General features: G+C 41.4%; 1 protein-coding gene across 1 annotated transcript; it reads left to right on the forward strand.

Moving 5' to 3' along the window:
- Positions 1 to 1,788: 1,788 nt before the first annotated feature.
- Positions 1,789 to 14,726, forward strand: CMAS (cytidine monophosphate N-acetylneuraminic acid synthetase). The gene is made up of 8 exons (XM_027680774.1): positions 1,789 to 2,177; positions 5,042 to 5,184; positions 5,395 to 5,550; positions 8,231 to 8,364; positions 9,241 to 9,335; positions 10,122 to 10,293; positions 12,491 to 12,641; positions 13,371 to 14,726. Exons 1-8 carry the CDS (start codon positions 1,804 to 1,806, stop codon positions 13,643 to 13,645), a joined length of 1,500 nt encoding a protein of 499 aa, XP_027536575.1. The 5' UTR covers positions 1,789 to 1,803; the 3' UTR covers positions 13,646 to 14,726.
- The last annotated feature ends 7,220 nt before the right edge of the window (positions 14,727 to 21,946 follow it).

Consider the following 21,946-nt stretch of genomic DNA (forward strand, 5'->3'; position numbering starts at 1 on the left):
GCCGCTCCTACAAGTAATTCATTGCATCACGGTCCTCCGTGTTTGTTAGAATAAATAAACCACTGTTCTGGTGTCACCTTGGGGGGTTCACACCTTGCGGGGCCTCTGTCGGGGGGTCCCGGGGCCACTTTGGGGGGTGGGGGAAAACCCGGACTGGATTTTTCTGGAGTACGGAATGGTGGAAAACCCGGACTGGATTTTATGTGGAGTACGGATTGGTAGAAAACCCGGACTGGATCTTCACAGAGTACGGAATGGGGAAAACACGGACTGAATTTTTCTGGAGTATGGAATGGATTTAAAAAAAATTAAAAGAAAAATAAAGGCTTGGACTTGATGATCTCAGAGGTCCTTTCCAACCCAGATTCTATGATTCTATGATAAGGTATGATCAGCTGTAGTAATGCTCCACCACTCCTAGCAAGGCAAAAAGGCTTGCTCTTCCTTGCACATTTAATGTGAGCCTCTTTAAGCTCTAATGTCCATAATAAACTCACTACATTTAAAGTAGGTCATCCTGAAAAGCTGCAGAATCCTGCTTCCTGCTCCTGGATAATAGCAACAGAGCCAACAGGGACATCACAAACACCTGCCAAAGCCAGGATTCCATGCATCCCTAATCAGCTACTACGCCAGCTATGACATTCTCCATGATATTTGAAAAAAAAAAGGTGCATGGAAAGTAGCCTGTAGGAAATACAGGCCTCAGCACATTATGGCTACTAGTTTCAATCTTATCTAAAAAAAAAAAGCAGCCTGAAAGGTGCTGCCTTGATCTGCTGAGTAGAAGAGCAAGCTGTCTATCTCTACTGGGTCTCTTTGAACACTTCAGAATGAAAAAAACAACCCCCTAATATGATTATTCTTCTTAAATGCCTGCCTACAGTGGGAGTGTTTCCTTTGGCAGTGATAAGGTCCTTTTGCTCCCCAGCACATATTAAATAACCAGGGGACACCTGTGAACCCCGTGTGGTACGTTTCCACTACGAACCGAGACCCCAAGTCTCCAGGAGTGACTTTGTGATGCTGCTCAACAGCCTCTCCTATTTTCTAATCTACATTAAAACCCAAATTCCTGTGCAGCCCTATGTCAATAGTGGATTACTTTAATTTACCCACTCGGTTTCTATAGGACAGTCCGAATAACTTGATAGCGTGTGTTTTTATGCTTTAATACACTTTTTAAGAGGTGGAAAACTGAGGCGAGGAGCGCGCTCTGGCTTCCCTTCCCTTCCCTTCCCTTCCCTTCCCTTCCCTTCCCTTCCCTTCCCTTCCCTTCCCTTCCCTTCCCTTCCCTTCCCACGCACGGAGGCTCCGTGTGGCTGCTCTGCCCTCTGCCGGGGCTCCTCAGCCGGGAAGGGCGCGGCGCGGGAGAAACCCCTGGAACCTGAGGATCGAAAAATCCTCCCGGATTGTCTCGCCCGGTGCTCGGGCATCGCCCCGGCCGCGGAGTGCGGTGCCCGCTCAGCTGCCGGCGGCACCAGAGCCGAGCTCCTTAGGGACTCGTCCGGTGTGCCCATTGGAGTGCCGGCCGTGCCTTGCACCGGCTTTTGTCGTCGTCCGTAAGGAATTACTGCATCACAGAATCCCTGGGGTGGAAGGGACCTCTGGAGATAACCCAGTCCAACCCTCCCGCCAAGGCAGGGTCACCCAGAGCAGCTGACGCAGTAACGCGACCAGGTGGGTTTGGAACGTCTCCAGACAGAGAGACTCCACGCCCTCCCTGGGCAGCCTGCGCCAGGGCTCTGCCCTCCCCCTCAAGAAGTTCTCCCTCATGTTGAGGTGGAATTTGTGTTTTAGTTTATGGCCATTGCTCCTCAGCTAAAGGTTTGCGAGTCTACTTCTGAAAAATCGCGTTCCCTCCACACGCACAGGGAGGAGCGCCTTACCCCCACACGCATGCGCGGCAGCAGCAGGACTACACTTCCCGGCATGCCCCGGCGGGGCGGGGCCGCGCGCGTGGCAGGGCGCGGCGGGCGGGGAGAGGACCGGAGCGGGACAGGACCGGGCACGGCCATGGATGCGGGCGAGGGGAAGCCGCAGCCCCACCTGGCCGCGCTGGTGCTGGCGCGGGGCGGCAGCAAGGGGATCCCGCTGAAGAACATCAAGCTGCTGGCGGGGGTGCCGCTCATCGGCTGGGTGCTGCGCGCCGCCATCGACGCCGGCGTCTTCCATAGGTGCGCATGCGCAGCGGCCCCCCTGGACCCGCCTCCCCTCCTCCTGCCGGGGCAGTGGGGGCGGGAGTGGGGTCGGGATCGGGATACCGATGGGTCCCGGCCCGGGAGGGGGTTGCCGAGGGACCCCGGCGTGGGGAGGGGCTGGATGAAGCTGCCGCTTCGTCCAGGAGGTCTTAGCGAAGTCTGTCACTATCTGAACGGGAGGTGTCAGAGGCTGGATCAGGCTCTGCTCGGTGGTGCCAAGAATAGGACTAGAGGCAGCGGGCAGAAACTGATGTATGGGAAGTGCCACCTGTAAGGGAGGACATCCTTATTGTGCACTGGGACAGGCTGCCCAGAGAGGTTGTGGTGTCTGCCTCACTGGAGATGCTCCGGAATCACCGGGATGGAATCTTGTGCAACCTGCTCCAGGTGACCCTGCTTGAGCAGGGAGGTGGGACCAGATGACCTCCACGGTCGGTTCCAACCTTACCCATCCTGTGACGCTGTGAGTGAGGCAGGTGTGTTGTAGGAGATCCCCTCTGAAGACAGCGGGGTGCAGGTCAAGGATCAGGCAAGGCAAGCAGGCAGCACCCTACCACGAACTCCACTGTCCCTTCCTGGTGAGGTTGAGCAGGGGAGGAATGAAGGAGTTGAAGTCTTACAGTAATTTGAAATTAAAGTTGTTCTGGCCCAGGAGGGAGTTGTAACCACACTAGTAACTGACTTGGTCAGGGAGCCTAGCTGACGACCTTTGCCAGTAAACATTGATTTTTTTTTTAAGACATCTGCATTAAATGGAAGTGGCAGGCTGTAAGTAATCTCCTGTGAATGCTTGAATCATGGGGTGACATTTGTTGGTGGTCATCTGGTGCTCCCCACTGTGCAGAGCTGTGCTGATGAGGGTTGCTTGGGAACAAATGAGGCTGAGCTTGGGATCTCCATGGATGGAGATGCCACAGCCCTTCTGGGCACTGATTCCAGTGGTCGATAACCCTGTTACTTTGCTCATCCAGGAAAAGCTGCTTTGTTTTCTCTCCGCCTGTACAGCTGGTGCTTGAAGACAGCAGTGAAGTCTCCTCCTTGCCTTCTCTTCATAAGACCAACCCAGATATCTCTTTCAGCATCTCATGACTTTCATGTGCTCCCAGGCCCCAGCCATCAAGCTGCTCTCTGCTGGGCTTGCTCTCTTTTTAATTTGTGTTGTTGGGGAGCCCACAGCAGGACACAGCACAGCGGTGGCAGTCCTGGAAATATCGAGTGGAAAGAGATAATCATGTATACCCACGTTACAGAACAGAAGCTGAGTTTGTGACAAAGTGCCCAAAACTTTGGTAGCAGTAATTAAAGCTAGATAGAAACAAGTCTGTTGTTAGCATTAAGAGCATTGGACATTACAGATTTTTCTGCCAGAAGAAAACTGAGAATTTTCTACACGTATACTGATAAACAATTAAACCCAGTGCATGGTTAGGATATACTTGGTATGTAGGACATTTAGGGGCAGGTTCCCAATGCAAACCTGCTGCATTATGTTCAGAGCAAGAACTCAGTGTAGTCAAGTATAAGTAGCCCACCTATAGCTGGATCCAGAGCTGGAATTGAGCATGAGCCTTCTGTATCTCATCACTGCTGTACCATTATCTATTCTGGAAAATCTTTTTTACTGTGTCTGAAAAGTAGAGGAAGCATGGCTCAGTTTTGTTTTTAATAAAGAAACAGTCAAGAACATTTCCAACCTAGGTTACTAGTAGTTACTTAAAGAATTTGAATCCATGTTGCTTAATGACCTCTGGTGGCTTCTATTTGGCACCTGAATTTTCCCAACAGGAAACCAGTTAGGGTTGTGCAGTCTAACTTTGAGGCATAACAGGTGCAGTGAGTGGGTGTGCTCTAAGTTAATCCAGTCAACTTTGAAACAGCTCTGCTGGCAGGGTACCTGTTACACAACAAAACTCTTGTTAGTTGAATGGGGAGTGTATATTTAAGTTAACCATCCCATTTTATGGAAAATACCTCTTCTGTATTTGTTTGTGTGGGTGTGACTTGACATTACTGTCGCTGTCATACATATTTTTATTCTGATGATCCCGTGATGTCTTTGGGTGAAAAAATGTAACTAAAGCACCATTTGCTATGGACAGTGAATGCTGAGAGAGGGAAGGTTCTTTTTCATAGCTTTTGTCTTTATCTCACTTATTTTTCACGATGACAGCGGTGGCCTCACAGTTGATGACACTGGTGGCCTCACAGTTGCTCAGTGTTTATCATCATATGATATTCAGGCTTAGCCCTTCCTTTTGTAAATGTTTATTTTCCCCAGACGATCACAGTCTTGCTTTACCAGTACTGAAAGTTTTCTGTACCAAAACATATGTAGCTTGAACAGCTCTTTCTCTGGGATTATATGGAGCCCAATTAACAAATTTTAAAACACTTGCAGAATAAGCTAATATTCTAACTTTGGGGCAGTTTTACTTGCTGTCAGTCTTGTTTCTGAACTCTTACATGACTTTGACTGTCTCGTTCAACCCATTCACAATTAATTGATCAGTTAACATGCCTAACAACTTCTGTGTGCTGACACTGGATTTTTTTGATAACACTTCTGAATTTTATGTTGCTTAAGCTTCCTGCCTGGAATGCAACTCAAGCTTCAGATTTGACAATCTAGTGAATGTGAGTGTTTTAATCCCATTTTTTTAAAGTTGCTCGTTGGACTGACCAGGACAGCTTTACTAACGCAAATAAAAGAACTAGTTCCTTTTGTTGCACGGTGTAGTACAGGCATAAGTCAGGGTGTTGTTCAGTTTAGATTATGGCAGGTAAGAAAAAAATGCTGGGTTTTATTCTTTATATTAATTTCTGTCACTGTCTACCAACAGTATATGGGTTTCTACAGACCACGATGAAATCGAGAAGGTTGCAAAGCAATTTGGCGCTCAGGTTCATCGCAGAAGCCCCGAAGTTTCTCAAGACTCCTCAACTTCCCTAGAAGCCATCAGAGAGTTTCTTAATCATCATCATGGTAAATCCATAATGAAATATGCTGAGCTTTTGTGTTGTAGCCCCAGAGGGATGATGCATTTCTCATTTAGGAAAATAAGTGAAGCCTTTATTAAATAAAAGCTAAAAAAATTCTCCTTTTTTTTTTTGTGGCACCTACTCACACCACACTTTGCTGTTGTGTTATTGAAAGTATGAATTGTTTCATAAATGTTTCTTTGTTTTTCTTTAGAGGTCGATATTGTAGGAAACATTCAAGCAACATCTCCCTGTTTACATCCCAGTGATCTTATAAAAGTGGCAGATCTGATCCAGAAGGAGGGGTTTGATTCTGTCTTCTCTGTTGTGAGGCGGCATCAATTTAGATGGAGCGAGGTAAAAAAAGGAGGTAATACTTAGGTGTTTCTGGTTACAGTTATACTTAATTTTTATTTTTTCCCCAAATGCTTTGTTTTCATATCTGTGGTGTTTTAGGAAGTGATATCAGAGGCGTGGACTGAGTTCTCTGAGAGGTGTGAGATGGCTTAGAAATTCCTTCTAAGCACTGCTGTCTTGATATTACTGAGCACTGCTCAGCCTTTCTGTAATCGTTTTGTAGAAGTGATTAGGTATTGAAAATTAAAATTATATTAGCTTGTCTAGACTGAAAGCAGAGCTCCCAAAAATTTATGTGTTACCTTCTGCTTGGTGGGTATTTGTGTTTATGGAGTTAAGATATTGAGGTCCTGCCTTAACCAGAAAATTGTTTGTTCTTGCTATGCAGTAGCTAACAAGTGACAAATAATGTGAGGTAAGGTCTTGGTGAAGAGGGGGTGGCAACCTCTGGCCTGGAGGCTTAGGCTTTGTTTCATCCTGCTAATGTGGCTGCTGACTTATGTCACGTTTCAAACTGCCTTTGAGTCACGGGGAATGAACTCATGTTAATTAGCTCATCCAGAAGAATATGACTGTTTTTTTCCCTGAGAAAATATGCCTCTTGGCTACAGTTGCCAAGATGACTAAAGACTGAAATCCTACAAATAAAGATTGTACCTTGTTTTAGCTATAAAGTACCTTTTGTCCTTGTACAAAGAACTATTCCATGCATTATCTATGTTGGATTTGTTTCTGTGATTAAAGCAGAAATAATTTCTTCATTTTTTTAAAAAGTCGTTATTTTAGATACTGTCACATTGTTTTATTTTTTTAAAAGTGAACATTACTCAGATGTTTTGATTATTCTGAGATATAAATCACTTCAGATGAAGATTTTTTAAAATGAGTTTAGAAAGCATCACACTGTAAAAGAGCATGCGAAATAAATGGAGCTTGGTATTAGAGAGAAATTGGAATAAAAGTTAAACCTTTGTTTAGAATATACACTCAAACATTCTCATTGTTCCTCATAAGAGGGGAAATATTTTACCAACAGTTTGTTGGTAAAGTACAAGAAGAATATCAAAAGCACAGATGGCAATTTCAGGATTCTGTGGATTGCACTTTAGGAAGCCACATGCAACTCCACTTCACATCTTGAGATGCTAGAATGGACATTTGTGAAAGAATAAATCTCATTTGGATGTGTCAAGTGGCTTTCTGAAGTGGTTGTGTGCCACCTTATCCCTATAGGTAGATTGTTAAAATAAAAAAGCCTCAAGGCCTACCTAAAAGAGCAAGTAATTCTTTAGTACTAAGTGACATCCAAAGTCTTTTAATGTGGTGAGAGATAAAGAATCATCCAGCTGTAAGGAGTATATTTGAGGAGAACAAGGAACACCTTATGCAAATATTAGCAGCTTAAGGGTAACTGCAAAAGGCCTTTCAGGAATGTGGTGTTTCAGGTGACTCACAGGAGCATTATACAGTGGTTTTAAATTTTTTTTATTTTCCCATACAGCTTTAGAATACTGATTATGTTAAAATAATTTTATTGGTTTTTTTCTGTGTAGTTCTGTTGGTCCTTCTGCATGAAGGTTTAATTTTGATACACCCTGAAAGAGAAAGGTGCCTCTCTCTGGCTGGAAATGTTTACTTCATTGAGCGCAAAGCTCTAGTTTATTTATGAAACACAAGGTTTGTTTGTATGGACTAAAGCCTCAGGATGTTTTGTGTGTTTCAGAATGCCCTGTAACATTTTCATGGTTACTGGGTTTGTGAGACCTGGTGAATTTTAGCTAGTTTTGTGCTCATGAATTTCAATGGCTTAAGAACAGAAGTCTCTGGTCCCTGGTTCAGTTTCTTCTGCATGGACAAAAATGGGATCTTTGGGGATAGTGTTTGTTCAAAGACACTTGTTTGTTTATTTGGGGACACTGATTAAATGACTTCTGAAAAATTAAGATAATGCATATCCATAAATAAGAAGTATTTTGGGGAAGTGTTAAGATGGCTTTCACAGGCAAAAATTTTTCACATATGCTCTTTTTTATTACATTGAAGATTTCAGGTCGTTCCTGTCAGGTCTCAGAGTTCATTCAGGGCATTCCTGTGTGCACTAGGAGACAGAGTACAGGAATAGTATTTCTTTCATATTTGCAAGCACAGTCTAGAAGAATGTCCCCTCCCTACTCCTTTTTGTAAACAATTTTGGAGCCGACAAACTCTTAAGGTTTTTTTTTGTTGTGTTTTTTGTTTGTGGGGTTTTTGTTTTTGTGTTTGTTTTTGTTTTTGCTAAAGTTGGAATGAAAAATTTCCTTTTCCTCTGCTAGACATCCAGAGTAGTCCTCCAGTTTGTTATCCACAGTTCCAAGAAAGAGAAGCAATTCAGTGATTCCCCAGGGAAGTTGTGGATTCCCCAACCCTGTCAGCATTCAAGGCCATGTTGGATGGAGTTCTGAGCAACCTGGTCTAGTGGAAGGTGTCCCTGCCCATGGCAGAGGGGTTGGAACTAGATGATCTTTAAGGTCCCTTCCAACCCTAACTACTTTGTGGTTCTTTATAAAGCTAAGCAACAAGAGGCAATAAAGAAAGATGCTGGTGACTGAATTGTGCCCTTAATGTTTCAGCGGAAAACTATTTAGAAAGTTACGTGACTCTGATCAGGGATTCTGTAAAACTTATTTTGTCATTTTTTTTTCCTCTGTTAACAGAAAACAAGATGACAGAGCCCCAAAACCTGAATCCAGCAAAGCGGTACCGGAGGCAAGACTGGCCTGGGGAGCTGTATGAAAATGGCTCGTTTTATTTTGCCAAGAGACATTTGATTGAGAAAGGCTACTTGCAGGTTTGTCCTTCTGTTTTTCCTGCTCTTTGGAATTATTTATATTTTACTCTTGTTGTAGAGGGTTCTGAATTCAATACTGTATTTTGATTTCTGATGCAGTCAACGTGAAATAGCAGCACTTTGTCCTCAGAACAGTTTGCCTATTTTATTTGTAACTTAGCAGGGCAAGCTGTAGCTGGGGCAGTTCCAGTTACAGCACCCTCCACAACAAATAAATTTATACAAATAATACTGTGCAGTATATCCCTATAACCCTAAAACAATACAATATTGAGTTTCATGTCAGTTCCCCAGCATATCTTATAATTCATTTTAGTGCTACTAAGGGTGTGAAATTGAGCTTCATGCAGAGGCATAGCCTTGTCATAATCTATAAATTTGTATTTTCAGCCAGTTTATTCGTATGCCTATTTTGTACTGTAATTTTAACAGTCTTTTTCCCTTTCCTCATGTTTACATCCCAATGTAGTAATGCAGAAAAAAATTAGGGTGTGGTGGGTATTTTTCTAATTGAAATTATTTTTTGTTTAACATCTAAACAAAGACTTATAATCTTACTAAGTAAATGCTAAAGGTATTACTGTTTTGCTGATTAAGAGATCTAGGGAAATTAATGTGATGCAATTGCTATAATGCATAACACCTTGCACACTTTCTCTAGTTGTAAGATAAAAATACTTATTAACCCTTGCTTGCAGAAGGTTCCTTCAAATTTTTAGTTCTGTGTCACATCATTATTGATGGTTCACTTTTATATAATCTACCGTGACCACTGTGTAACCAGACACCTGGGTTTCATTACAGGGTACTGAATTGTACAGTTTTGTATTTGTGCTAAACCAAGCAGAAAATTTGAATGGGTTCTATTTCTTTTAGGGTGGTAAAATGGCCTACTATGAAATGTGTGCAGAGCACAGTGTGGATATTGATATAGACATTGACTGGCCTATTGCAGAGCAGAGAGTATTGAGGTAAAAGCACTTTTTATTCCTTTATTTCTTTGATAGTGCTCATTGTTTCAGTGTGGTCACATGAATTCATAATGTCTGTAATGTAAGTAATTAAGATCAAAGATAATTAGGCAACTTTATTTCTACCCATAGTTTTTTCCTATCTCTATCGAAATTAACTGAATTACCTTTATTATGTTGTGGATTGTTTGGGGTTTTTTGGTTTGTTTGGTAGTTTGTTTTGTTGGGAGTTTTTTTGGTTTTAAAGTTCAGCTTGGTGAAATGCATAAGCCCCACTATAGCAATGTTACCATCATCTCTAGCTTTTCCAGATGAGGTGTCCCAGACTTCCATGGTCTGGACCACACTGGTGCACATGAATGAGAGTGTTTGTGCAGAAGGCATGAGCTGATTCTCTCTTGTCAGCTGCCTTTTCTTTGCAGCTACTCTGCACTTCTCTAAGGAAATAATATGTGGGATTGGAGCATATTTTCTGTGCATTTTTCATCCTTTACTCCATTTTAGTTTTGCCCCCAAAATGCTACAGTATGTAAACTTCCACACTAAGGAAATAAATTTTATCCTAATTTTTAAATAGACAGCGCAGCTGAACTGTCTTTTGGATTGTTATATTTGTTTCTTTGAAGAGAGAGAATATAGTTGGAGAGTGACAATGATGGGAAAAGACATTAGAAAAGAAAAATTTCAAAGCTGATTCTTCTGTCTGAAGATCACAGTTGTATTTCAAATATTTGTTTTTGGAGTGTGCAAAAACTTCCATCCTAAAAAGATAACTTCTTTGTCTAGCTTTGGATATTTTGGCAAAGAGCCACTGAAGGAGGTGAAGCTGTTGGTTTGCAGTATTGAAGGATGCCTGACAAATGGTCGCATTTATGTGACAGACGATCACAAGGAAATGGTCTCCTATGATTATAGAGATATTGTTGGCATTGATCTGTTAAAGAAAAGAGGAATCCAGGTAGGTGTTGTTCTGAAGTGTGAAGTTTTATGTCTCGTGTAACCTGGACATTAAAAGGTTCTAAAAACTTATATTCTTGCAGCATATAAGTTGATGTTTCTTCACAGTGCTTGTGATCAAGCAGCATAATGCATTGACTGGGACAAATGTTGTTCTCAGATCCCCTACACGAAAATAAGTGCTTTGAGAAATCTCAATCACAGTTGCTGTAGCATCTTCCTCTGAATCACAGAATGTCTGGGTTGGAAGGGACCTTAAAGATCATCTTGTTCCAACCCCTGTGCAATGTGCAGGGACACCTTCCACTAGACTAGGATGCTCAGAGCCCCGTGCAACCTGCCCTCAAGCAATTCCAGGGATGGGGCATCCACAACTTCTCTGAGCAACCTATTCCAGTGCTTCAACCCCCTCACAGTAAAGAATTTGTTCCTAATATCTAATTAAATGTACTCTCTGTCAGTGTGAAGCCATTCTCCCTTGTCCTGTCACTACATGCTCTTGTAAATAGTTTCTCTCTATCTTTCTTGTAGGATCCCTTCAGGTACTGAAAGCCTGCAATTAGGTTACCCCTAAGCCTTCTCTTCTCCAGGCTGAATAATCCTAAATCTCTCAGCCTTTTGGTCATGGAAAAATGCAGGAAGAAATTTTTGTGGTGTTTTGCTAGCACCAATCATATTCTGTGTAGTCTAGCCACTCATTAATTATGTCAGCTTCATCAAGCAGGGATACGTTGTTACCTCTTGACAACAGAAAAGGAAGAAATTTCCAGGCAAATTGGTTGGTTTGTTGCAGATCACCTGTGACTGTTGCAAAGAGGAAAAATCAAACCCTGAACACTTTTGTCTGCATAATGGTTTTAACCGTAGCTTATGTGCTTTGAAGATGTAAGAATCCTGTGTAAATGCAAAGCTAAACCAACACAGACTGTAGTATGGCTACTTTTATTATTATCATTATTAGTACTACTACTAAATTCTGCTCATCTGAATCTTTGCTTGCATTTATGTAAAATTACCCTCCTGGCTGTTTTCTGTCTGTGCTGCTGCCTTTGATACAGCTAGAAGATTTTTTTTGGATAAGAACTAAGTTCAGATTTAGGCTGCCTTCAAAGAGCCTTAACTCAGTTCTGATGCAGATGGAAGCAAAGGTAGCTATACCCCAAGTAGACTTCTTCAGATACGTTTTTGGAGTCTTTATTGTAGGATTTTTTATAACAGGCTAGATGAGACTTCCATGACTTACTTTGCAGCTGTTGCCTTGGGGCTGTGAAATGGAGTAGATGGTTTTTCAGCACTCCCTCAGCTTCATTTTCTGTGAGGCAAAAGGGGAAGGAAGCTTGTAATCATTGTTTTGTTACCTGTGGGAGCCTGTTTCCATACTTGCTTTGACTTGGAATATTTAATTAAAAACCTCCTGGTTTTTGTGCTGCACTTCTTTTATTTCTAGTATATGTTGCTGATTTAGTCTTGCTTTGTTCATTCTGTACTTAAAATCAAGGCCAAGCATTTGTCAGGATTTAAAAGCATTTAGGGAAGATAAGTTTGTCCACATTTTGGACGAGACAACTTGGAGGAGTTGCATCTGAGATTTTTAAAAATCCCGTTGCACTAATGTTCTGGTTTCAGCTTCCCTTGCACATAATTTCTGAAATTTCAATTTTGGAATGAACTTCCAGAGATTAATGTGCTGTGCTGCTTCAGTCATTTAGTGTTCTTTTGGTGCTCTGAAGTGCTACTGTGAATAAAATTATGTTATGAAGGAGAGGAGTCAAGGAAAATACTTAATAATGTTCTACTTCTACAAATATTACAGAAATCCTCCTTGGGAATTCTCTTATTCCATACTTAATTAGATGATACTGCACTAGATAGTCAACATGCCACTGTACTGTGATATCTAGTATTTTATTTGGTACATTTTGCATTTAAATAGAAAAATGTAAATTTCTCTTTTTAATATCAGGGAGGGCTACAGAATGGTGTTTTACTTTCCCAGAGCAACTTCAAGACTGTGATGTGATTTTGGATGCTAATCACTTGTACTCTGAGTTCTGATTGAAGAAACTGGTTATTCAATGCTTTTCTGATATCTGAGAGAGCTTCTATAAGCAAAACTACTTTTTTCTTATAGCAGATCAACTTACATGTCATATTTCTTTGCATGTAGAATTTATTCTAAGTTGATTTTATTTTCATAGGTTCGACTCATCTCTGAAAGAGATTGTTCAAAAACACTGTCAGCCCTGCAGCTGGGATGTGTAGCAAAAATTAGTGCAACAAATAAATTACAGGTTCTGAAGGACTGGCAAGAAGACATGGGTTTGAGCTGGAAAGAGGTTGCTTACTTAGGTAAGTTCCTCTTTTCCTGGTAGTAAAACTTCATATAGTATAGACAAATACAAACTTCACAGTGCTACTGAGCTTCAGAACACTTTTCTCTTTGTCAATACACTGAACTTAATGGGATTGATGTGCAAATTGCAGCAGACAATCACCAAAAGCAGGCATGTATTTTAAAGGCTTGTTAGGGTGCCATCTAAATGTTAAAGGCACTGATGAATCAGTGTGTAATTTGGTAAGGGAAGTCTTAACTGTTTTTCTAATGGGATTTATGAAAGCTTTTGATATCACACAAGCATACAGGTACAGCTGACAATTTTGAACTGATTCTAGTTCATTTCAGATGAATATTGTATAGAATATGTTCTGAAATGGAAACCAGAGATGGACAGATTAAAACGAAAGCCAGTATGATTCTGTGCTAAATTGTATTTCAGTGACAGATTAAGCTTAGAGTCCTGCAAATGCTTATTCAGTTGCTTACATAATTTTACTACTCTTAAAAGTAGTGTTCTCTTGCCTGAAGGTTGTGAAGTGTGATCAGCACCTACATGGATCACAAAGATTTTCTGACAACTGACTCACATATGCAAAGTGCTGTTGAGCTGCTGAGATGAACGTTTTGGCAAAAACACAGGTTTTAAAAAAGCCAGATTAATGCATGCACAGAAAAATACTGAGTTTGCTCAGCCTTTCCCCTCTGTGATATTTTGCCTTGTCTGTCATCTTTCCTGATAGGAAATGAAGAGTCTGATGTGGAGTGCCTGAAGCAAGCAGGCATGAGTGGTGTGCCTGCTGATGCTTGTGCAGCTGCTCAGAAGGCTGCTGGTTACATTTGCAAGAGCAGCGGTGGCTGTGGAGCCGTGCGGGAGTTCGCCGAACACATATTCCTGTTGTTAGAAAAAGTGAACTCTGCAAGGAAGCAAATGGAAGAAATGAGTTCAGCAGAAAAGGAAATGAGGGGAAATGAGAACAGCAGGAGAGGAAATAAGGAACTAATGAAAAAGGAGTAACACCGTTGGTCATTCCTGCTTTTCTTCGTCTCCTCTTCCTCCTTCAGTAAATCCCAAAGGAGAGCTCTCAAGTTTTACATCGAAGTAGAGTTAAAAAAACATCTCCCTCTAACTTAAGGTCCCACTTTAAGTGCTGATATTCATGATTGTATGCTGAAAATATGATCATATTCATGATTATTTTAAAAGCCATTTATAAGCAATGGAAGGAATGTTGCAAAAGGTAGCAAATCTACTGTAAATCTCCTCCTAATCATCACGCCTGTCCTCCAGGAGTGATGTGTCTTTATATCATAATCAGAATGTTTTCGGGGATCAATGATTTTGCATGACTTGAGGGTTTGTAATTCAAATTTTAAAGGAAAAAATTCTGTCAGTTTTGCTCATGTGGTTTATGTTTCTTCTACCAAATGTCAAAGTGGTGTTTTGGTTGTGTGATTGCATTTTACAGAATTTGTCCCTAGTAAGGAAGAGTTTTAACATATGTTGGAGACGTCAGGTGTAAAGTACTATAAGAACTTCCTGTATTTTTAAAATACAGCTCAGTTCCTGGAAAACCAGTTAATATTAATATTAGTTAAGCAAAGCACTTAAGCATGTGTTCAATTTTAAGCTTATAAATAATTAAATCACATTTGGAATTGTGCCTCTTATCTTTTAGTCTGTTTATATTGGATTTTATTGAAGTGCTTAAATTAACATACCCCAATATTTTGCCAAATTTGGAATTAAATTTCCAATTGACTTTGAGGTCTTTGCAGAAACTCAGTTTCTTTCTATGAGGACTTTATGGTTACCACTAATGAGTTAAAGCCAAGCAAAACTCTTTAAGTTTATTGTATGGAAAAGTATCTGCTGTTTAAAAAAAAACCAGCAAAACATAGTTGATTGTGGGTTTATATAAAATATATGTACAGACTGCTTTTAGCATGTTAAAGCTGGTTTATGTGTTTGTATTTATGAAAAATAGGATTTGTATTGTACCATGCAAATACAATAGTATTTATCAGTGAGTCAAGTTCTGTTTTGGGCTCTGCTAAAAAATAAAAAACACCCATGCTGCACAGGCAATTACTACTGAGGTGAGTGATAATGGCTTGTCATTTTATTTTGCTTCCCTGCTAAATAGAAACTCCCAATATAATATCACTCAATATATTGGCCTCTGATTACCTTGGTGTTTACTTCCTTTCATGAAGCCAAATTAGGCAGTAAAAGAATTTTGGTCCAATCTACTGTTAACAGGGTTATCAGGGTTAACAGATGAATTGTTTACTGCACTAACCAGCTCTAAGTTATCACTGTAGTATTTCCTTTCTGTCAGGTTTTAGGGCTCTGGATAAATCCCATGGACTTTGATAACAGGAGAGCCACATTTTGGACAGAACTGCAGACTTTGGTATGGGTACATGAATTATTTTAGTTGTACAGACTATATGGTAAAGCTTCAGAAGCCCAGATTGGATAAGCAATTCAGGTTTGATAATATCATACAGAAATTGGCCAAGTTTTTGGTTACTTCACCTTGTTGTCATTAACTTGATGACTGATTGCAGGAGCAATTCCCTGTGAATAGATAGCTTTAAACAAGGTGACTGTGATGTACTTGATCCCCGTGTCATTTCTGTTAGAGAAAGCATAAAGCACGAGTAAGTGCAATTACATTAGCAATATGAGTTGGCAGTACTGTTTGTAGCTTAGTGTTTGAGTCAAGAACTCTTCAGTGTTTCAGCTCCTTGCTCAACGTGCTGCATATACTTCGGGGCTGCACCCCAAAAATTCTAAATGTATCAAAAATAAATTCAGAAACACCTTCATATGAGTGTTGGTAACGAGCAGAAAGAAATGGTAGCTGATAATATAAATGTTTTCACTGCGATAAATTCTTGTTTAGAAGAACATGGTGTAATCTTACATTGGGAAGAATAGGAAGAATAAAAGAGCTCTAGAGACTATTTACAACATAAAACCTGTTTGAGGATATGGGACATGCATGATCTGCTGCCTGAAAGGTTCAGATTACTCCTCTTGATTTTATGGAAGATCCTCAATTATATGAAGGATTTAGGGGTCACAGAGGCAGAGATGATGAGGATAACTCTGTCACCTTAAAGGTCAAATCCCAAGTCCCAGGCAGGCTTCAGATATGTACTGTGTTTTGCCAGTGCCTGCTGTTCCAGTTCATGTCGTGGCACTGTGATTGCCTTTGATTAGAGGGGTGTAGTTCAATCAGTAGATTTCAGTGGTCATTTTTGTTATACTGGGCTAATTTTGAAATAATCTCTTTTAGTCATGTGAGCACTTGTTTTGGTTTTTTTTTTACTTCAAAATGCCTAGTATATTCCAAAGAAAATCTCAAATAATGTGGGCTGTTTTATCATGATTATGTGAAACTGAAAAAAGGAAATTTTTAATAATTTGTAATAAGCTATTATGAAAAAAATAGCTGATTACCTGAAATTTTAAATAAAAAGTTTTCTGTTGTCTTTTGGGTAGAGAATGGTTGTGGGGTTGTTTGTGATGAGTTTCTGTACTGTAAATCATGTGATTCCACATTCATGTGCCACGTGAACGGATTATACCGATGAAAATGGACAAATTTAATGCCCAGATTAATCACATGCACACACAGTTACTCAAAATCTTTATCTCATTCTGGTCTTGGAGACAAATCTTGAGTGTTTTGAGTGTGGTTATACTTTCTTGAATATACTTCACTTCCCTGTGTTCCATGTTTTCAAATAGCTGGTTTCACAGTGCTGTGTGTTTTGTGTCCAGGTTTGTGAAAAGGTGGGATTCATCCCTCTATTTAGTGAGCTATCAAAGCCAGCCCGGTATTTCTATAGAAAGATGATCTTGTAAATTTGAGCAGAACACATTGAGAATTATTTGGCAGGAGTGTCTTGGAGAGATTCTTGTGGTTGGGCCTTGAGATCTTTCCTACTTTTTGGCTGCTTGGTGGCTCTTGCCAGGAGACTTCAGGAGAGGGAAGAATATCCAGTTAGACAGTAACCGTGTCCTTACGTTGGCTAACCTTGACACAAGAGGTTAGCCCTTCACCTACTTCTGACTCCATTAATTTATTTTTATCTCATCTGTCTCCTATTCAGTGTATGTTTCTCTCCAGTTCCTGTAGGGTGATGCAACAAGTTCTGACCTTAGTTCATTTCACATCAATACAGATCACATATATCTCAGCCTTTTGAAGTCAGAGATATTTTCTAGTGCTTGGTGATTTCAAGTTCTTAATACTTGTAAACCTTGAGCACACATTAGTTAACTAGTTTTACCAGAGCTGGTATGGGAAGGTTTTTGTTTTTAATTTTTTTTTCTGTTTGTGTGTTCTTAAATCACTGTTTCCTTTTTCCAGAAATAACTCCAAATGAGTCTAGTTACACCCAGCAGAACCAATCATCCTAAATGTCACCACTACTAAAAGCAATAATACTGTGTGCAAGAAAAACGCTATTATGTATGAACCTGATGCAAAAATGAGTTAGAAAAACTCGTCACTAACTCACTTGTCTGAAAAATTTTTGGACAGTAGGTTTGTTTCTCTCTCTTGTTCTGGGACAGATTTGTCTATTCCCATTTCTGATCCTAGTTATGTTTTTGTATGTGGCTCTGGTTCAATAGAGCATTCCCACTGTTCTAGAGATACTGGAGGAGAGAGGAATGCCAGGGAGCAGTCCCAGTTCTGTAGCTCCCACACCTCTGTAGCATGACAGACCACTTCCCCTAAAAGAGATGCCATTATTTTCATCTTGCAGATGGAAGAATTTCTTAATTATTTATAAAAATTAGTGTTAAAGGGAATGAACAGTGTGCAATGTGGAGGCAGTGATACCAAATAATTCAGGTTTTTAAAGAGTGGGGCTGAGGAAACTGAATATATACATATAAGGTAAGCCTAATAGAAACACAATCCTCATGTCATATATATATATAAAGATATCCATTTGCTATGAGCAGTTATAATTCAGAAAAATATCCAGTGGTTTGAAGTGTGTGCTAGCAGTTGAAAAAGCAGACTGAATTTTAGGAATTATGAAAAAAAGAATATATAGCAAATAGGATAAAAATAATTATTCCACTTATATAAATCAGTGATTTGCAGGTATCTCGAATACCGTGTGTTTTGTTTCTTGTGTGTTGATAAGGTTGTAGCACTCAAAAGGGTTGTGGGAGGATAAAATGGATGATTGAAGAAATGAATCGGGCTCAGTGGGAGCAGTAGCCAAGTCAGAATTCTTCACTTTGAAATAAGGATGGCAGAAGGGAGTTGTGTTGAGATATCTGTGAAATTAAGGACGGGAAGCTATGGAAAGACCACTGAAGGAAGTAGTGGTGACCAAAAAACAGATGCCTGAGGAATATAAATTTGCCATGTTGTATTTGGTAGTGCTTTCCAGTTTTCCTGTGGCATCAAAACGTTTGCAGCTCATGGATTTCCAGAGTTGGGCATGGCTTACAGACGTTTAATGAACCTCAGCACGCTTAAAACAGGCTTTGGCCATGTGTTTCATGAGTCTGACACCTGATACAGTTCCTCTGCTTCTGAACCTTGGTTTCTACCCCTTATTTCTTGTAAGAGTAACACCCAACTGCATTTAATTTATATTTCGCAATGTGTGTTAGTGGTTCATTCTATGTTAATGTGTAGCTCTGACACAGTGAGAAAATCAGGACGTGACATTGCTGTTATCAATAGGAATTAGTCATCTAATCTTAAAAACTCCTTGAAAACAGGGCACAAGTACACAGAGAACTTTGTAAGAATACGATGACATCAGATGAATCAATGGTCATTAATACAATAAATTGCTTAGGAAGCTCTTTGACAAAATGTACTCACGTTGGGAGAACATTCGGGAAAATTCCATGTTTTTCCTGGTTGTTCACATACTTTGCAGGCAAGTTTCTGGGCTAAACTGACGTACATCTGACCTAGTATGGCTACTCTTGTATTAAACATGGAGATATACTCTCCAGGGATGTCACTTTTAACTAAGGCTATAGTTGCACAACCTTTTATTGCTTGTACAGTCCATGTAAGACTTCGACTATTTTTACTCTCCCACCTTTTTTCCCTGGTTACACTTTGTCCACAGCAGCTCAGTCTCAAGCTGGAAGGGGGTGCATCACCACTTCCTTTTGAGCAGTGAGGCCCAGGTGAAGTGTTCCAATTGATTAAGTGAAGCTGGGTCTAAAAAGCTGGAGAATGGGATGAAGTAATCTGATTTAGACAAATATAAAACACTCCCATTCATTTCACTTAATGAACTTAAAGATACCTTCAAAATACTTATCATGATCTACCTTTGGATTCATTCCATTCTCTGAGTGCTGCCCCTTAAAGGACGTGGAGCTACATGTGCACCAGACGTGGACTACGGATGGGTTTTATGGGCAGTGGTTCTGATAACTCACGAACAAGCCCCTAGTCCTGACTTGGCACATCAGTATATCAACACCCCTGTGTCTGTGTGAACTTTGTTTAGAGAAAGTACACACTGGATTTGTAATGGGAGCCAGGAAATTTATGGGGATTTCAGGGTAAAGTTTCAGGTGGTGCAAGGCCATGTGGAGAACTAACTGGATTTGTCTTGCAGTGCCTCTGTACTGCTGTCCCTGCTGAGAAGCAGGGGAATTTGAGGCTGGGCTGCTCCAATTAAGCTGCTGTCATTGGTGTCAGAGCTTGGATAGCACAGAGATATATCACCAAGCTCTATATTGCATTTCATTTACCTGACAATGAAGCCCTTTTTTTTTTTAATTGTAATTCAGGTAAATCCTCAATTCAGCCAGTAGGCAACGCTGTAAACTGATTATTTCCTCATCTTTCTGAAGTAGCTAGGCAACTACCTGCAGTTTGAGCAGGATGGTGATGCTTTCCTGCCTGATGGATAGGTCTAAGTGGTTTACCGAGGTCAGAAGTTACAGAGAACAGCAAACCACAGTTATCCTTTGTTTTAGTGAAAGGCTTTGCAGGCAGAAAAGGAAATTCTGCTTTTGTTACTCCAGTCAATATTTGCTTACCTATGAATGCCATCATCTGTACCATCATCCTGTCTCGACTGTGGCTGCTGGTAGATTCTCAGGTCAGTCATTCCTGGGTACATCCTGGGTACATTTGGCGAGACCCCATCTGCAGTGCTGCATCCAGCTCTGGGGTCCCCAGCACAGGAAGCACAGTGACCTCTTGGAGTGAGTTCAGAGGAGGCCACCAAGTTGATCAGAGGAACAGAGCACCTCTCCTGTGAGGAAAGGCTGAGAGAATTGGGATTGTTCAGCCTGGAGAAGGGAAGGCTTTGGGGTAACTCAGTTATGGCCTTCCAGTACCTGAAGGGAGCCTGCAAGATAGATGGAGAGAGACTATTTACAAGGGCCTGGAGTGACAGGGCAAGGGGGAATGGCTTCAAACTGACAGAGAGTAGGTTTAGATTTAGATTAGATATTAGGAAGAAATTCTTTACTCTGTGTGTTGTGAGGCACTGGAACAGGTTGTCCAGAGAAGCTGTGGATGCCCCATCCCTGGATGTGTTTAAGTTCAGGTTGGATGGGGCTCTGAGCAACCTGGTCCAGTGAAAGGTGTCCCTGCCCATGGCAGGGGGCTTGGAACTACATAATCTTTAAGGTCCCTTCCAACCCAGGCCAATCTATGATTTAATGATCCTATGATCCTTGCAGACACTGGTGTTCAGAACTGAAGGACTTCATAAGCAGGCTGTGCATCAGGTACCCAGGGACAGACCTGCTCCCCCTAAACCTGTGGCTGATTCCCTTCTGAGTCTGCTTCTGCTTTTGAGCCCTGCAGCATCCTGTGAAATTGTGCAGGGCTTTGCAGTTAAAGCACTGCAGTCAATAGGTGTCAGTGAAGAACAAACATTCCTGTTCCTTTCCGAGGCAGCGCTGCTTCCCTTTCTACTGGCACAAAGCCTGGATGGCTGCAGACTCACCCAAGAGTGGACATGCCCCTGATCCCGCTGGATTGCAGGCGTTTCCGAGACAGCTGTTGCTTCCACCTGTCGTTGGCCTGCAGGACCAGACTGGAAAGAGGCCAAAGGGAGGCACAGCAGTGTAATTGGTGACTTCATGCTTTTTTGTTTCTGTTTTATTGCTCAAGCAGCTGCTGGGTGGGTGCTCCCATTCGCTTCCTTTTGGGGCCATGAGGTGCTGTTGCTCCTCCCCACTTGGCCCAGGAGAAGCTTCTTCTGTGGGATCCCAGGAAGAGCAATGTCTCACCACACAGCCCCTCAGTCTGTCCTAACAGTTTATCTTCTCTGGTAGGCAGAACAGGTAAATGAATTCAGTAACAGGGGAGGACTGTCTCCTGTCAAAGTTAATAGAGAAGTTGCTGCACAATTATCTGGTTTCTGGCCCCTTGAAAAAAGGAGGATTGTTGTCATCTGTGAGGCTGGAACTGGTGAAAGACTGATACAACCACTCAGTCCTCTTCCTCCCTTTCTGAATGTGGTCTTTCAGTGATTGCCTTCACTGACACACTCAGCCCTTTCTGAGTCCCATCCCCATCCCTGCTGAGTCTCTGCAGCAGGGGTGCCCTTGGCTTTTTGTCTGTGGTCTGTGACTGTCCTTTCTCTCATCAGCTGGTCATGAACTAGATTCCACAGAAATTCCTTCTTATCCTCCACCTTTACCTTTCTGTCTGACAGCTGGTTACAAGCAAACCCTTGTTTTGATCCCTTGAGCATCTCTGCTCAGACCCAATGCAGAAACCCACCAATTGATGTCCTGACCTGAGTCTTCTGTTTTCCCATGACTTCTGGCTTCAAATATTAACAGAACTAGCTCAGATTCCTTCCCCTGCATGCTCTCCCCACTCCCCCAGCCTAATTTTCATCTTCTACAAGGTGTTCCTGAAGCTATTTGGTGCGACTTTTTCCCCAGTCATTTTTTCCTCCAAGAAACTGCTTTAGGCATCACTCGTATCAGAACTAATATGACTTGAATTCAGGTTGCTGGGTTGTTTACCTGAGCACCTTTTCTTCTCCGAGGGCTACTTTAGGAGATAATTGTGTGATGTTTTCAGGGAAGAGGTTCATAAAGCAAGGCCTGGAATTCGTGGGCTCCTCTCGCAAGAGTTCTGGCCCTCCAAATGCTCTACTTTCTTTTTATCTGACCCAAAGGTCTGATAAGCCTGGGTAGCAAGCAAAGCAGGGTAACTTCAACAAGAGCAGGTAGAAGCCCCACGTCTCAGCTCTGATGGAGTAAATGTTTAATCCTGTTCTTTCTACTTAAATCAATCTTGAGAAGAGCCCTGACTCAGGAAGGGAAAATATG

Source organism: Neopelma chrysocephalum, unplaced genomic scaffold (assembly GCF_003984885.1).
Source record: "Neopelma chrysocephalum unplaced genomic scaffold, ASM398488v2 Primary Assembly neopelma1_59, whole genome shotgun sequence".
Classification (NCBI taxonomy): Eukaryota; Metazoa; Chordata; class Aves; order Passeriformes; family Pipridae; genus Neopelma; species Neopelma chrysocephalum.

What these genes read in the sequence shown, in the direction of transcription:
- CMAS (XM_027680774.1), top strand. Translation starts at nt 1,804, where the DNA reads ATGGCCATTGCTCCTCAGCTAAAGGTTTGCGAGTCTACTTCTGAAAAA. An exon ending in TTGAGAAAGGCTACTTGCAG is followed by an intron (nt 8,365 to 9,240) that starts GTTTGTCCTTCT and finishes TATTTCTTTTAG; the next exon opens with GGTGGTAAAATGGCCTACTA. An exon ending in TAAAGAAAAGAGGAATCCAG is followed by an intron (nt 10,294 to 12,490) that starts GTAGGTGTTGTT and finishes TTATTTTCATAG; the next exon opens with GTTCGACTCATCTCTGAAAG.